The following is a 17,060-nucleotide window of genomic DNA, read 5'->3' as shown; positions in this document are numbered from 1 at the left end:
CAGTCTGTCTTTGTCCCATGACTCAGGAACAACTCGCCTCACAGTGTTACACCAACAAACCACATTCCCCAACCAAACTCTTCCTTCTGTGATGTTGAACTCTACCTCCTATTTTAATCTTTCTGAATTTAGTAGTTGCACAATTCTTTCCAAAAGCCAAAACCACCATCCTGTCCCCAACCCCAAAAAACGAGATGGACCTCAGCTTTCTTTCCAATCACAGATGACTGGGATGCAGGACAGGCATAGTGGCTCATGTCTGTAATCCCAACAATGTGGGAGCCTGAGTCAGGCAGATCAACTGAGCCCAAAAGTTTGAAACCAGCGTGAGCAACATGGTGAAACCTGACTTCTACAAAAAATGCAAATAATTAGCTGGATGTGGTGGCACATGCCTGTAGTCTCACCTACTCGGAGGCTGAGACGAGGATCACTTGCACCCAGGAGGCAGAGGTTACAGTGTGCTGAGATCATACCACTGCACTCCAGCCTGGGCAACAGAGCCAGACCCTGTCTCAAACAAATAAAATTTTTAGGAAGGACGGAAGGACGGAAGGACGGAAGGACGGAAGGACGGAAGGACGGAAGGACGGAAGGACGGAAGGAAGGAAGGAAGGAAGGAAGGAAGGAAGGAAGGAAGGAAGGAAGGAAGGAAGGAGGGGAGGAAAGGAAGGAAGGAGGGGAGGAAAGGAGGGGAGGAAAGGAGGAGGAAAGAAGGAGGAAAGAAGGAGGAAAGAAGGAGGAAAGAAGGAAAGACAGACAGACAGACAGACAGAGCCGCATCTGTAAGCCTTGACAGCATAGTCAAGTAGGCTTAACCCATGAGAAACACAAGATGGACTCAACAAGAGGCGTCATTAATGAGAAAAAAGGAGCTGCTTCCTGTAAACTGGAACAATACAAAAGATTGTTTTATAATCCCAAAACAGTCATGTAAGTAGTACTCTGCCAAGCAGTTAAAATTCCGAGAGAGGGAGGGGGAGAGGGGAAGCACACACGAAACCAGTCAGATTTCGTGTTTATCTGACCAGCTTCCTCTATTCTGTAGACACCTATGGTGCGGCTCTATTCCATTATGCGGGAAGCAGAAGTGGGGAGACACAACCACTGTCTTGGGTATCCCAGAGCAGAGGTGAGAAACTGTGAGTTAAAGGAGGTCTGAACGAAGAAGGGTTTTTGCCACAGGGAAAGAACCTGACCATGAATGTCGATGAGCAGCATGGGCAGCCTCCAGGAAACTGAGCATGCGTGAACAGCCCAGTGAGAACTGCTGGCACACTCAAAAAACACTTCCTTAGCTCTGTGCTATCCAACCTCAGACACCGAAACCCAGGAACTCAGGTTCACCTTGCTGACTTCAGATCAAGGTGAAGGTACAGTGCGTGAAATACAAACTTCCCTCCCAAACTTGGAAGATTTCCACGGGAAAGGTGAATATCCACAAGCAGGCACTGTGATGTTAACCACCCCCTAAACCTACCAACTCCAGCTCACTGCAGGAAAAGTAAAGAAAAAGAGTATTCATCCAGAAGGATAGAGAACCACCCACTAAAATCAACAAGTAATCATAGATCTACTTGGAGCAGCTACCTGAAACAACAGTCAGCTGAGCTGGGCCCTCCCGGCTCTCACATTCTGGACGAGCCTCTCTCTCTGGGGTCCTTACACAAAAGGACGTCTAACATTGGAAGACCCAAGAAAGGATTCCAGGAGCTATAGGTTCTGCTCAAGATAAACCTAAAATTTTCCCCCTTTGTATCCATGGCTCAGTTTCCAATGAAGAAAGGCATTTCATGTACTTCAGAAAAGAAGGAATATATCCCTTGGCAGAAAAAAGATTTACTAGAAGAGGTGAGCTGAAGAGTAACACTAGGCACAACAGCGAGAGATGACCCTCAGCGCAGCTGTGGACCAGGCCAGCCCCCAGCCCAAACTGCACCCCTACCCCCAGTACAGTTCACCAAGCCAACTGCTGTCCAGATGACACACCTGAAAATTCAAACCCACATTTGCTACAACTTACGGAAGGTGATATGGTACGGTGGGAAAGTCCAGGCAGTATAGATACGAAAGCTGAGATCCAAATCCTATTAACTCAGCTGCCAAGTGAGGATGGTAAAACCTTTAAAAAACAGGTATTTCAAAAGAATTAAGGTAAAAATTTTTAGCACAATATTACCTAGGCTAAGGTCAGTTCTTCCTAATGGAAGAGACCAATTCCATAGCTTCAAAGAAGGACTTCTAATAGTCACAGGCTTTATTATGGAATGGAGTTTACTATTTTTATTATAGGCTGAATGCTTATGTTTATTAATTTTGAAATTTTTTTCTTGGAGTCCGGGCTTACTTACACTGTTCACCTTTTTCTTTTTTAAAGACTAACAAAACTAAATGAAAAGCTATGACTGTGGCTAGTTCCATTTCCTGATGGTATGTGTCTGTCTCTCACTCTCATTCAACATTCAAAGAACAGAAAGAACTTCCGCTTTTAGCGAAGCTAGACAGGATTTATACCTCTTGCCTGCCTGAAAGAGCTAAAAATCCACACAAAACAATGGCCACCATATAGCAACATACTGTGATCCCCGCCAGACGGAAAACAATTGATCCCCCCAGTTCAGTGCCCTGAGAGAATGTCCAGGCTGCAGTGGTTACAGAAAGGGCAAGCAGAGCTGGGGTTGAGAAACACAAGGGGAGGCCAAGGTGACAGAATGTGTAAGGCAGAGCACAGCAGAGGCCAGAGCCACACAGACAACTCTGGAATCTGCCAAGGGCACTCCTCACATCTTCCGCTGAGTACTAAGAAGCACACTTGTGTTAGGAAGCTACCCAAGAGAAAGTATTTCCAGAAAGGATTAGCGGGAACAGTATCCAAATTGTAAAAGCACCAGGAATAGTGCCCATTCTTACTAGGCTACATGCTAAACATAATCCATGGGACATCAAGTAAAATACTCATAAGCGTTTTTGCTTAACATTGCCTCACAGTAAACACTGCTTTGGCCCTACCTAATAAAGCTTGAAACCAAGATCCAAACAGATCAAACTGTTCCCTAATAATCAGATCTCAGAACAACGCTCAAGAATATGTAAAGAAATATGAACATTTCCCACAGCAAACAGAGAAGAATTTACAATGCCTGTCAACTAATAAAAAGCTACCAGACATGCAAAGGTGGAGGAAAATACGACTGATGAGGAGGAGGACTTAATCAATCAAAACTGTTTTGTAAATACTGGAAGACAAAAATAGCACAGATACTCAAATATCTCTTATAACGGTACTCCACATGTTCAAGAAACACCAAAGAATAAGCATATTACTAGAGACACTGAAGATTATGAAAAGACCAAAATCTAACTTTTTTTTTTTTTTTGAGATGGAGTCTTGGTTTGTCACCCAGGCTGGATTGCAGTGGTGCGATCTTGGCTCACTGCAACCTCCGCCTCCCGGGTTCAAGCGATTCTCCTGCCTCAGCCTTTTGAGTAGCTGGGATTACAAACACGCATCACCACGCCCAGCTAATTTTTGTATTTTTAGTAGAGACGGGTTTCACCATGTGGGCCAGGAAGGTCTTGAACACCTGTCCTGGTGATCCACCCACCTCGGCCTCCCAAAGTGCTAGGATTACAGGAGTTAGCCACCGTGGCTGGCTCTAACTTCTAAAATATAATAACAATGTCTAAGGTGAAAGATATATTCAACAGGCTTACCAGCAGATCTAGTGTATAAACTATCTAAAATGCAACATACAGATCAAAAAAGGAACAAAACACATGAGCTATGGGACAACTTCGGAGTAATATATATGCAAATGAAGTCCCCAACGGGGAGACTAATGCACACAAAAATATTTGAAATAATAATGGCTCCAATTCTTCCATAGTAAAATGAAATCTACAAAACTAATACACTCAATGAATCTCAAGCTCTGGAAATAAAAACTCTGCCAAGACACAAGGAATTCAAAAGAAAATTGTGGTAAATGATTGCTCCTACAAAGCTATGAAAATGACAACAGGATTCTTATCAGAAATGATGCACATTGGGACAGTGAAGCAGTGTCACTGAAGTACTGATGGTGAATGACCATTAACTAAAATTTTATACCCAGCAAAAATATCTATAAGAAATGAAGGTGTATTTTGTATAACTGCATGTAATTCTACAATTATCATAAAAGCATGTTTTTAATGTGGGTGAAATAAGATCTTCCCAGACATACAAAAGCTGAATGATCAACAGCAGACCTAATGTTAGAAATGTTAAAATCCTTCAAGCAAAAGCAAATGAAAATGATACTAGAAGCAAACATGGCAACTAGGTAGATAACTTGAAACAGCAGATAGGCGAGATTCACCCATATTTACTTTATATTTACATCCACATCTTTTGTGTTCAAAATTGCCACATCATAATCTATTACTCAATTTTCTTTACTTTCTGCAGTAGAGAGTACATTTCACCCATGATAACGCTAAAGCTGAAAATTAAAATAGTATTTCTCTCTTATTTATAAAATATATCTCAAGGTTGTAACAACAAAATAAACTCCAAATAATCTGGTCAGTGGAAGCTTCTAAACATAAATCAAGGGTTAAGAGAAATGTTAAGCCTTTTGCTGATTGTTTTTGCTTTCACTTTTTTGCATTTAATAGTAAATTATACTACTAACTTATTTTTGATACAGGAATGAGTAAAAACTAAGCACTTATTTAATATAATTCTAATTCTTAAGGATGCTCACTTTGAATAACACCAATTCATGCATGCTATCAAGCAAGACATACATCTGGGCTTATCTTCCTTTCAAACCTGAAGTAAAAAAAGTATTTTATACCATCAAAGTATCTCAGACCAAAAAGAATAAGGAACACAGTAGTGCAGGCAATGTAGCTGTGAATATCATACCTGTTAAAAGCCTGAGAGAATTCTCACCACTTTCAACATGTATTTATATCCAGAGGCATGTCATATCTCAGAGTACACTGAGTTATGAAATCCAAACACTTCCAAAAATTCTTTACATTCAAAATTCAATCTAACAGGACAAACGGTGTTTAAACTAAGTCCTGCAGGATCGAAAGCCTAACTAAAATACAGTAGCTCCTTGTTTAACAAAAAAAGTTACATCCCTGCAGAGACTGAGTCTGTACTTCTGTACTAGTTAAACAGAAACTCTCAGAGTTTTTAAAGTGTGTTAGTATACAAAAAGCACTATACTCTTCTAAAGAATATAGTTGACCAGGCGCAGTGGCTCATGTCCGTAATCCCAGCGCTTTGAGAGGGCAAGGTGGGCAATCACGAGGTTAGGAGATAGATACCATCCTGCCCAACATGGTGAAACCCCGTCTCTACTAAAAATACAAAAATTAGCTGGGTGTGATGGCATGCACCTGTAGTCCCAGCTACTCGGGAGGCTGAGGCAGGACAATCACTTGAACCCAGGAGGGCGGAGGGTGCAGTGAGACGAGATCATGCCACTGCACTCCAGTCTGGCGACAGAGCGAGACTCCATCTTTCAAAAAAAAAAAGAATGTATTTAACAAGGGATCTCAACACTAAACACTAGGGGGTCTCTCCCTAAGGTGAAGCTATGACTAATGTATGAACAGCCACAAGGGTATCTGCTCACCCCACCACTCTTGCCTGCTCCATTCAGGCAAACATCAGGTAGCACCAAGCTCAGCAGGGAAAATTTACACCACACACCACAGGGTCCTTCCAGTGACTCAGTAACTTCAAAAGAGGGAGTACCCATACATTTCCATCTGCCTACAGATGGCTGTGGTAGGGCTGACAGAGAGGAAAGATATAAATCATCATTTGTGTATTTCAAAAACCCTCTGAAACACGTCAGAGAAGTCTCGAAAGGATGTGCATACTCACATGTAGCAATTCATGTGTCACACATACTGACAATGGCCACTAACATCTAACACACAGAGTACTGTTTGCACATCAGAATTATTATTTATTTATTTATTTATTCGCTTATTTAATCTTTTTCAAGACAGAGTCTGGCTCTGTCCCCCTGGATGGAGTGTGATGGCGTGATCACAGCTAACTGCAACCTCCGTCTCCCAGACTCAAACGATCCTGTCATCTCACCCTCCTATAGCTGGGACTACAGGCTCATGCCAACAGGCCCAGCTAATTTTTTTTTTTTTTTGGAAGAAATAGAGTTTCACCATATCGCCCACACACGTCTCTCCAACTCCTGGACTCAAGCGACCGGCCCACCTCAGCCTCCCGAAGTGCTGGGGTTATAGGTGTGAGCCACTGCACCTGACCAATACACCAAAATTCTCTTCAAGAATTAATTCCTTCAGGTCACAAAACACCATCAGGCGGTTACTACTGTGATTCAAATATTTCAGATGAGAGAACTAAGGCCCAGACATATTATATTATATAACCTGTATTATGTAAGACCTGTTGATTTACACAACAAGTAAACGTTCAAGAAACACTGATAAGTCACACAGCCTGGCCTCAGTCTATATACTCTTTATGCTGCACCATAGTCTCCATAAGACCCACTTAAGAATCACCATTCTCTTGAAATTTTTCTACCCTCTTCCCCCCACTCACCCACAGATAAAATACAAACAGTTAATCTTGCTCTCTATTTTAGTGGCCAACTCAGATGACCTCTTTTTTGAATCGTATATTTCAGATCTCGTATTTACTTACATCTAAAAAATGCCATCACCAAATTCATTGCACTTTGTCTTTTCATTCCTCAAACAAATCATCCTCATCTCCATAACCATCCTTCCGAAGAGTTTCTGACCACTAGTCTACCCCCGAACGACCAAACTCCATCCATTCTGGTTTCTACACATACTGAGAGACTGATGCGGCAAACACACACTTTACAAGAAGAACTGAGTGGAACAAAAGGGCAACATGAGAGAGATAGGCAGGGCCGCCTTCACATTCAGAACAGGACGAAAGTCTCTGTAATGGTTCCATTCTAAACAATATAAATTATAAACTATGTAAATATAGCATTAAAAAAACAACCTCACCTACCACAATGATCAAAAGAAAAAGAAAAACAACATCCAGAACTAAAAACAAGACTCAGCCTTCAGGGTCCAACCAGCACAGAATCTCTCCGGTCATCTTTTCTTGGGCTGCCCTTTCCACAAACACAGCAGAGAGATTCTGAAGCGGGCTGGCTTTTCCTTTTGTCAACAAGCACCTCAGATGACCTTTCGATGGCTAGGTAAAAATATACCAGTTTTGGTTTTGAGTTTTTTGTTGTTGTTGTTATAGTTGCCTCTATAAAGAAAAACTCTGAGGAAGAGAATCAGAAACGAGAAAACTCCAAAACCCTAAAGATCTCTGGACTCCACTGGTTTCTATCACTAAGAAGATAGATCCCCAGTGTCAAGTAAAGGCACTGGCAGTAAATACAGCAATATCTGACTCGGGTGGTTTTCTGCAGAAAAATAACACTTAGTAAATACACGGATGTTTTAACTGAAGAATTAAAACAAGTTATTAGCATCATCAGAAAAATGTAATTGCTTCAAGGTACAGGTTGGAAAAGCAGACTGGAAAAGGTTGGAACTGAGGCTAGCATCAGTCTTCACCATAGATTTTTATTTTCCGTAAGAAGGAAGTCAAGCACGTAAAATCCCTCTCAGTCTTCTCCCCTTTCCCCATCACCCTACTGTAGACAAAAGGCATATATTTTGCTGATGATTCTAAAATCATGCACAAAAAAAGGATGTGTAGAGTAGGAGTAATTAAATGTACAAGAATAGCTAACTAGCAATTCGTATCATTCTAAAAAATAAAAGAGAAAATGCTCTTTCCAAAGCACGTCCATAAATTAGGACCCTGTCATATGATTTGAATGTGGCCCCCCAAAGCTCAAATGTTGGAAACTTAATCTCCAATCCAACAGTGCTGAGAGGGTGAGATCTTAAGAAGTGATTACATCATGAGGGATCTGCCCTCGTGAATGGAATAATGTCACTATCTAGGGAGTGGGTTTGTTATAAATGCAAGCTTAGACAGGCGTGGAGGCATGTGACTGACTGTAGTCCCAGCTACTCAGGAGTCTGGGGCACAAGGATCCCTTCAGCCCAGACATTAGAGAACACAGTAAGTTATGATCACACCACTACATTCCAGCCTGGGTAACAGAGCCAGACCCCATCTCTTTAAAAACTAAACTTCAAAAAAAAAAAAAACCACAAACCAAGCTTAGCACTTTCTTCTGCTCTCTTGCCAAGTTATAATGCAGCAAGAAGGCTCTCACCAGATGCAGTCCCTCAGTCTTTGAATACCAAGCCTCCAGAAACATAAGCCAATAAATTTCTGTATTTTTAAAGTTACCCAATCTCAGCTATTCTGTTATAGCAACACGAAACAAACTACAACAATATGAATTTTTAAGAATCAGTATTTTCTCTTACAAAGTCTAAAGGCCAAAAGAGAATGCAAATGGTCAATCTTAAAAGTTCTTCCCTGCTGGGCGCAGTGGCTCACACCTGTAATCCCAACACTTTGGGAGGCCGAGGTGGGTGGGTCACCTGAAGTAAGGAGTTTGAGACCAGCCTGATCAACATGGAGAAACCCTGCATCTACTAAAACTACAAAATTAGCCAGGCATGGTGGCACATGCCTGCAATCCCAGCTACTCGAAGGCTGAAGCAGGAGAATCCCTTGAACCCAGGAGGTGGAGTTTGTGGTGAGATCGTGCCACTGCACTCCAGCCTGGTCAACAAGAGTGAGGGGGAAAAAAAAAAAAAAAACTCTTCCCATGTATAATGTTTAGGAAATTTTAAACTCACAAGTAAAAATTAGCATCTGTTCAACAATCCACTAATGCTATTTTAAAATAGCCATTATAGGTAGTTACTTTAGACTCAACTTCTCATCTTCAGAGTCAGCACATTCCATTACCCTATTAGAAAAGTCATTCTGTATGTGAGTTGAAGACAGGTTATGTATTACAGTTTCAACAGTTTCAACCCAAGCTCTGGAAATTCAGGTCCCAAGTCATTTACTCTGCTTTTGAAGGCAGGGTTCATCCCAATCCACTAAATACTGAAAGATCAAAACAAAGGAGTGCTTTAAGGCCTTAAGTTTTAAGTTACCATTTTATGCTTGCTACATACCCTGCAACACCACAAGAAATGCATGCCCTGCCCGGGTGTGATGGCTCACGCCTATAATCCCAGCACTTTCGGAGGTGAGTGGATCACTTGAGACCGGCAGTTCAAGGCCAGCCTGGCCAACATGGCAAAACCCCATCTCTACTAAAAATACAAAAATTAGCCAGGTATGGTGGTGTGTGCCTGTAATTCCACCTACTCAGGAGGCTGAGGCATGAGAATCGCTTGAATCCAAGAGGCAAACATTGCAGTGAGCTGAGATCGCACCACTGCACTCCAGCCTGGGTGACAGAGCAAGACTCTTGTATCCCTCAACCCCCACAAAAAATAAATGTATACCCTAATGACACTACATATTTGAAGGCTACAAAATCTTTCTCCTATAATCAAGAGTGCCCCAGACCATCCTCAAAATCTACCCAAGCCTATCAAACCTTAATCCACATAAAACCTTCATGAGACCAAAACCAAGTTAGCAGGTTGCAATGAATCCTTAATTCAGTAAGATAATTGACACAAGAATAATTAAAAAGGATTTGCCAGGGCTAAGTTTTCCTTCAGCCAACTCTGAAAAGAGTTTCTCTTTTCTACTACCCTAAAAAATTCCAGTTAAATGACTGCTTTGCACTCAGGTGCCACATGACACTGTGGTCTGATACAAAGAGAAAGCTAGCAGCACTATCTTCTGAGAGAATCACAATGAGTTAGGGACAGAGTCCCTCCTTAAGAATGAAGCCTACAACACACATCACTGCACCTGGATGCTGACCAGCTCTCAGACAGAAGTGAGGGTGATGGCCAGCCACAGAGCTAAAGGGTGGGTGCCCAGACTCAGAGAATTCTGCTCCTCAAATGGAGATGAAAGTTGATGCCAGATGCATGCCAGATGCCCAAGTTGGAGGCATGGATAATATTATCACACATTCCAATATATTTACTGACACAATTTTTTACACATCCTTAAAATCACTCTCTTGTGATAATTCATGTTTTAAACTGGAATGGGGAATGTTTGTTATGGAATATCTGTAATATAACAGGTTCATCACTGAGACACTCTTTTTAAAGGAGTGACATACAAAGCTCAGCACACGGGAAGATCCTAACTATATTAATAACGAATCTTATGACATCTTCTAAGACAAAGTGCTGAGGATGAAGAGAAAATGAGAGAAGCATACAGATTCAATGTAGTTAAAAGGCTATTTAAAAGACGACACCTCGTGATGGAGAAAATAAAGACTTTGAGCTATGCATCTCAAATTTCAGACCTGAAAACAGGAATTTTAAATATCTACACATGGCTCATCTTGTCCTTTTCTCTTAATTTTTCACTCTACTCTGTTCTTCTTTAGATAGACACACGTAGATTGTTTCTGAAAAGTAAATTCTCCAGAATGAGTAGACAGACGGGAAGACAAGGGTTTTGTTTTTTTTTTCCTTTTCCTTCAATCTCTGAAACTAACAAATTCTAAGAAAAAGTCATGAAGCTAGTCATCCAGGTAAACATAAAGAGAACAAAGGGAAATATAAATTCTAAGAGGGGAAAAAAGGAAATAACAGGTATGAAGTACGGTAGATACTAGGCAAAGGGTTTCAAAAACACCCAAGTAAAAGCATTATAAAATGTCACTGCCACTGTTTGACCATGAAACCACAAACTCTTATCAAACTACTAAAGCCAACTTCCTTACCAAACTATCTTAAGCTTATTTAGGAAAGCCACATAAAAATAACTGCTGTTCTAAGTTTTAAGCACCAATTCCACAGCTACTAACTTGGAACTTGGTTAAACAGCAAGGGATTAAAAATACACAGTGTAATTTCAGCTTTCCTGACAAGGAAAAAATGTCTCAGAAACACCACATTTACTTCTTCAAATTTTTAGAAAGATCTCTTTTCAGAAGTGGCAAAACATCACCTAATATATATATTCCTCAAGATGACGGCTGCTAAGAATCAATTAAAATGAACAGTTAAGACAGGCATTACAAGCTGGCAACTCTTTGGCTAACTGTGCCAGCAAGAACACGTGTTGTTCAGTCCAGAGTACTTTTTTTTCCCATTTTTAATTATAATTATTAGACAACACTTAGAAAGCAGGACATTTGTTATGAAACCTCGTAATTCTAGCTCCTCTATGAAAATCAAAAGATTGGGTGAGTGGGCTCACATTATCATGTGGTGAGAACTGGCACCTGAGTTTGCAGTCCCTGGTTGAAGGTACCAATATTTGCAGCCTTGGGTACTAACCTTTTCCTCGACGGCCCTTCTTCAAAATCTGAAGAACTAACATCGTTGCTAGTGGAGGACACTTGGGATGCATCGTCCTTTTCATTCTCTGACTGTTCTGATGCTGGTCCTAATCCCTTAGACTGGTCATTACCAAGGAGCCCTACAGGTGAGAAAAGGGGACAAACACTTAAATACATCACATCAGGAGGCAGCACTTTACCACAGTCAACCCTACACAACGCTGGTGAAGACAGACAAGAATGTGGACACAAGAGAACTGAAAAGCACACATCTCTTTTGAATGGGTGGAGAAAAGCAAAACCTCATTCTATGTGACACCTTTAAAGAGAGTGAAATGCCTAAGAGGGAAACAATTTCAGCAGTAAGAAATCCGACCAGAAATTTGGAGTTGTAATGCTATGCTTGAGGACTCGTTTTTAAAGAGTACATAAACATCTTTTGCGGCTAAAGGGTTGAAAGGAAGAAAGGAGTATCTGTTATCAAACTAGTCACTGTTGAAGTGGTCAATATTGACTCTACAGATACTGAAATCCTTTCTGGAATTGCCTGCAGGAACCAGTACCTGCCACACAAGAAAAGGCAGCCTTATCTTTGCAGCCACATCTCAGATATTAACTAGAAATCCTACTGCACTTGTTTTCCTTCATAGCCATCTATAAGATTAGATTGTAACCAGATTTGCCTTTGATCATCTCAAAGGATAAGGATTCTCTATGATAGCAGATGCTAAGCAGGGGAGTCTTGGTGCCCATGAATGTGCTTTTAGTAACCAAAATGTGGAAAGAAGCTGCGGGCCCTCGGGGGGCTAAAAAGCAGCTATGTAGTAACTGATATGGAAGTATTTTAACCAGCAGTAAGGTCACACTATAGGGAAACGGGAGAATAAAATAGCCTCAGAGTCCCTTACATCAATGTAGGTTCTGCCAACAAGAAGCTTCCACTGATACTCATGTCCACAGCGACTAGACCCGTTGTCCACTGTCTAGCCACCACCCTCGAAGGCAACCAGAGCTGGGCAGTAACAGCACTGCTGGCACAGCATCTGCAGTTTTGTGGAGATTGATCTAGAAGCCAAAAATACAGAGTGGCCCCTTGATTTTTGCTCTTCTAGTCCTTCCACCAATTTTATGCACACTTCATTCCTCTGTATTAAGTCTTTGTGACTGAAGTATCTCAGAAAGTGACTTCTGTTAATTGTACTAAACACTATGTAGAACACAGTGTTCTATGTATTTGATTAAAAAAATATATAAACACTGTGAATGAACATAGTACACATCAACAAAGCCCTGGGACCTAGCTTGTTTCTGCTTGCATTTCCCCAGTTATCTATTTTTACATCATTTCAGAGTATGAGTGATAACATAAGGTTGAAAATAAAACATATGGTTATTTACTTCAACTAATGAGGCTTTAAGAGTTGTAACTACAATACAGAAATAGAAATGTATAAAAACCCCCAAAGAAAATGCTGGGAGTTTGCACTGTGAGGGCAAAAGGAGACAACTGTATAGAAATCTAAGAATCCAAGGATAAAAGCGTGGCCAGTGTTTCAGAGATTGAAGCCATGTTCTCCATTACAGTAGGCACTAGCCATGTGCAGCTACTGCGCACCTGAAATATGCCTAGTGTGGAAGAGGAAATACATTTTAATTTTACTTAATTGTAATTTAATATCAGAACGTAACATGTCATTGATAATGTTATATGAATTGTGGAAATATTTTGGATTAGATTAAATCAAATATATTAACATTGATTTCACCTACTTTTGAGTATGACTACAGAAACTAAAATTACATATGTAGTGTAAATCGTATCTTTACTGATGGGCACTAAGTTAGAACACATTACAAGTGTCACTGTGCGGGGGGGGGGGGGGGATCCCCTCCCCCACCCAATTAGGATACAGGCAACATTTAACCAAGATTAGAGTTGGCCAAGGAAGATATTTATCTTATCTGTAAAAAGAGAAGATGGATAAATTATCACAGAGAAAACGGATAGAAAACTGAAAATAAAAATGCTGGTTAAAGACCCAGACGTAAAATTTAGAAGGAAAAAAAGAGGATGGACATCATACATATGTCATCGTCTTAGTTGAGTTCAAATTTTTCTTTTTGCTTTTAAGACAGGGTCTCACTCTGTTGCCCAGGCTGGAGGGCAGTGGCGCAATCATAGCTTACTGCAGACTTGACCTCCTGGGCTCAAGAAATCCTCCTGCCTCAGCTGAGACTGCAGACACATGTCTAACATAATGGAGAATAAAGCACAGAAAGCAAAAAAGGGATCAATTCTGAATTTATCCATCCATTTGCTTAACAAATACCATATGCCAGGGCACTGGGGATACAGGTTAATCAAAATCTAAAATTAAGAGAGACAGACAAACACAGACATATGTATTATTCAGTAGTAAGTGAAGAAAAGAAAGTGCTGGAGAGGAGAGTGAGTGAGCCAATGGAGCCAGCCGGCAAGCTTGCAATACCAAAACAAGAACAAGAAAGTTGGGATTTGCAGTAAGCCTGAAAACAGGTAGCGGTGATGGACGAAGAGGACAAGGAGGAAGAAGAGCTATACAGGTATCAAAAAGAAACTAAACAAGGACTAGGCGCAGCTCAGGAAGACTGGGAAAGGCTCCTATACCCTTTGGTACATACCAGCAGCTGAAGTCTTAGCTGAATAAGAGGTGAATGTATGAAAGAATGACTGAACAAATGATTTAGCAGTGGACTACTGTAAAAAAGTTAAGCTGTTTGTTGACAGCTTTGCTGTCAAAAGAATCTGGATGACTGTAAAGAGAAGTGCTTCTCAAACTGGAGCATACATGTGAATCACCCCCCAAGTGTCTCCTGTTCTAACACATTCCCAGGTGACACTGATGCTGCTTTGGCTGCTCTGGGTTGTTTTTTTTTTTTTTTTGGGGGGGGGGGGGGGCAGTGGGGGCGGAGGGACAAGGTCTTGCTCTGTCACCTATGCTAGAGTGTAGTGACATGCTCACAACAGCCTCAGCCTCCTAGGCTCAAGCAGTCCTCCTATCTCAGCCTCCCGACTGGCTGGGACTACAAGTGTGCACCACCACGCCCCACTAATTTTCTTTCTTTCTTTCTTTTCAATACATGGGATCTTGCTTTGTTGCCAAGGCTGGTCTCAAACTCCTGGGTTCAAGTAATCCTCTCCTGTTTCAACCTCCCAAAGTGTTAGAATTACAGGAGTGAAAACCACACATGGCCACATGTACCTTTTCCCAGTAATTTTGCAGAAAAAAAAAAAAAAAAAAAAAAAGACGCTTGCCTGCAAAATGTCACAGAGTTACAAGAATCAGCTAACGTGGCAAATAAAGACTCAAAAAAGGAACAGGTTGGAAAAAATGTGCATGTCTAAGAAGCATAAATGTAAAGAGACGTATATGCTCTCCCCAACCACCCTCTCACCCTGCAAAACAACTGCCTAAGTAAAAATTAGGGGTAATTTTACGAAGATTTTACACATGAAAAATACCTAGGAATATTAAACGATTTTATGTGCACAAAATGCAAAACAGATAAGGCTACTCTGATAAGGCATGACTGAGCAAAAAGAAATCAAAGTACTGACTCCATTGTTCCAGGCCCTCATCAAACTAAATCTTCAGAGAACTCCGAGTTTTCCACCATTCTGAGGATTGCAATGAGTATCTGAACTAGAGAAGACATGGGGTTTCCTGAATCACATTCTCGTTCCAGATTCATAAAATGGGGCCCATACATAAGGAACTGCCTTTATACAAACTAAAGGGCCATAGGTTTTTTTATTGTGTGTTCTGGTTTTGTTGTTGTTGTTTTCCCCTTGAGACAGAGTCTCACTCTGTCACAAGGCTGGAGTGCAGTGTCACAATCTTGGCTCACTACAACCTCCGCCTCCTGGGTTCAAGCGATACTCCTGCCTCAGCCTCTTGAGTAGCTGAGACTACAGGCGTTCGCTACCATGCTCAGCTAATTTTTGTATTTTTAGTAGAGACAGGGTTTCACCATGTCGGCCAGGATGGTCTTGATCTCTTGAACTTGTGATCCGCCTGCCTCAGCCTCCCAAAGTGCTAGGATTACATACATGAGCCACCACGCCTGGCCAGGACCATAGATTTTACTGGCCCTTATGAAGGCGTAAGACTGACTTTGTTCTGCACATGATCAACTTTTGCAATTTGAGTACTTCCATTCTGTATATAGCAGTCCAGAAAACATTTACATTTATTTATAGTCAGACAGCCTACATGGTTGAATAAACCTGGGCTTCATCTAACCCCACCCCCACCCCCCCACCAACCGCCCCAATCAATCTCCACTGTACTGGCTACAACATTTCATTTTGAATGTTCAAAGCCCAGTTATACAGCCTGCCCAATCCAGGAGGGCCAGGTCAGCAAGACGGAATACGATGCCACAGGGCAACAGAGTCATTATTACAACATTAGCCAAGCTAATGTGCTGCCTTTTCTTTCCCCTAACAAAGCCCTGCCACCAATTGTTAAAATTATTATTTTTAGTCAACGATAAATAATGAAATGGCATCCCCTCCTTCACACACTCAAACCGTTTTTATTTTTCCAACCCCCTCCCCCACCCCGACCAATACAAACCTTTGTTGGGGAGAGGAGGTTAAACAGGGGAAATTGAATGAATGGCCCAAAGATTCAGTCTATCCCATTAGCATTTGTTCTCCTCTATTAATATTCAGTAGGTTGAACTTAAATTAAACCATGTCTATTGTCTTTCACAAAAGCAATAAATATGAGCTGAAAATTGTAAATCATTGCAGTAAAGGCGGCTTGGTTACTGTGCCTGCAACCTCAGCTAGTCACCATCAGCTGACGGGAGAAGTGCGTCTGGGATCCAAGACCATTTAGCCACAAGGCAGTGTCCATTTGTGCAGCCGAGAACTCTAAAGAAATTGAACACAACAGAACCCTGCCATCAGCAGCTCTGCACACTCAGGAGCTTTTCACCCCATCTCCCAAATTAGCAAGAAATGAAAAGACCGCACAAAACAATACAACAAAACAGGCTTCTTTCTGAGTCTGGAACAGCAGCATCAAAATGGAATAGGAATTCCTGTTGTTCTTGGAAACTGGAGATAATAGTGTATGGCCATCTCCCTCTTGCCTTATATGATGGGTGTTGGGAAAACTGAAACACAAATTAGGCCAAAGATTCCTTTAGCTGAAGGAACTTCGAAAGCAACCGAAGAGAACGACAGATTTTGGAACACAAATGTATGGACAGAAGACAATTCTTTTCTAATATCTGAAAAAAAAGGGGGGGGGGGGGGCTAGAGCATGTAGCCTCTATCATTTTATGATGTTTTAGACACAAAGAAGTTTTACCGGTCCTCTCTCAATAGCTACACATACATGACAATAGAAAACCAAAGGAAAAGCCGATGGCTCTATTCCACAAAAGCAATGCCAAAAGAAGGGTTAAAAAGAAAGGAAAAACAAGGAGGGCTTTGAGGCTCTTTCAGGGCTTCTAAAACATCTGGAGCACACCAAAGTCATTAGCATATTAGGGTGAGTCAATGTATGTAGCTTTGTTGTAGAAAAGATGCACAAAAGGTAATTCTGTATCATAGAGCCAATGCCGTCTGTCACCCTGTCACTGTGAGACAAGGTTATCACATTACATATCAAA

At 41.3% G+C, this 17,060-nt stretch overlaps 1 protein-coding gene across 6 annotated transcripts in view; it reads right to left on the bottom strand.

The window, feature by feature from the left end:
- JARID2 (jumonji and AT-rich interaction domain containing 2) overlaps window positions 1–17,060 on the bottom strand; it is a 281,067-nt gene that overhangs the window by 103,126 nt on the left and 160,881 nt on the right. For 4 of the 6 annotated variants that reach the window (XR_004184202.1, XM_031666928.1, XM_031666930.1 and 1 more), the window contains one exon: window positions 11,392–11,533. The exons of 1 other annotated variant lie outside the window; for it this stretch is intronic. Coding sequence is in view for 2 of the 5 variants with exons in the window: in XM_031666928.1 (XP_031522788.1) it covers window positions 11,392–11,533 (142 nt within the window). In the remaining 3 variants the exon portion in view is untranslated. Of the gene's footprint in view, window positions 1–11,391; window positions 11,534–12,301; window positions 14,298–17,060 lie in introns of those variants that run through there. One more of the 6 variants, XM_031666931.1, reaches the window with a different exon arrangement.

The sequence above is a fragment of the Papio anubis genome, chromosome 6 (assembly GCF_008728515.1).
Source record: "Papio anubis isolate 15944 chromosome 6, Panubis1.0, whole genome shotgun sequence".
NCBI lineage: Eukaryota > Metazoa > Chordata > Mammalia > Primates > Cercopithecidae > Papio > Papio anubis.
The sequence above is the reverse complement of the archived record's forward strand: the minus strand, read 5'-3'. Positions and strand labels throughout refer to the sequence as shown.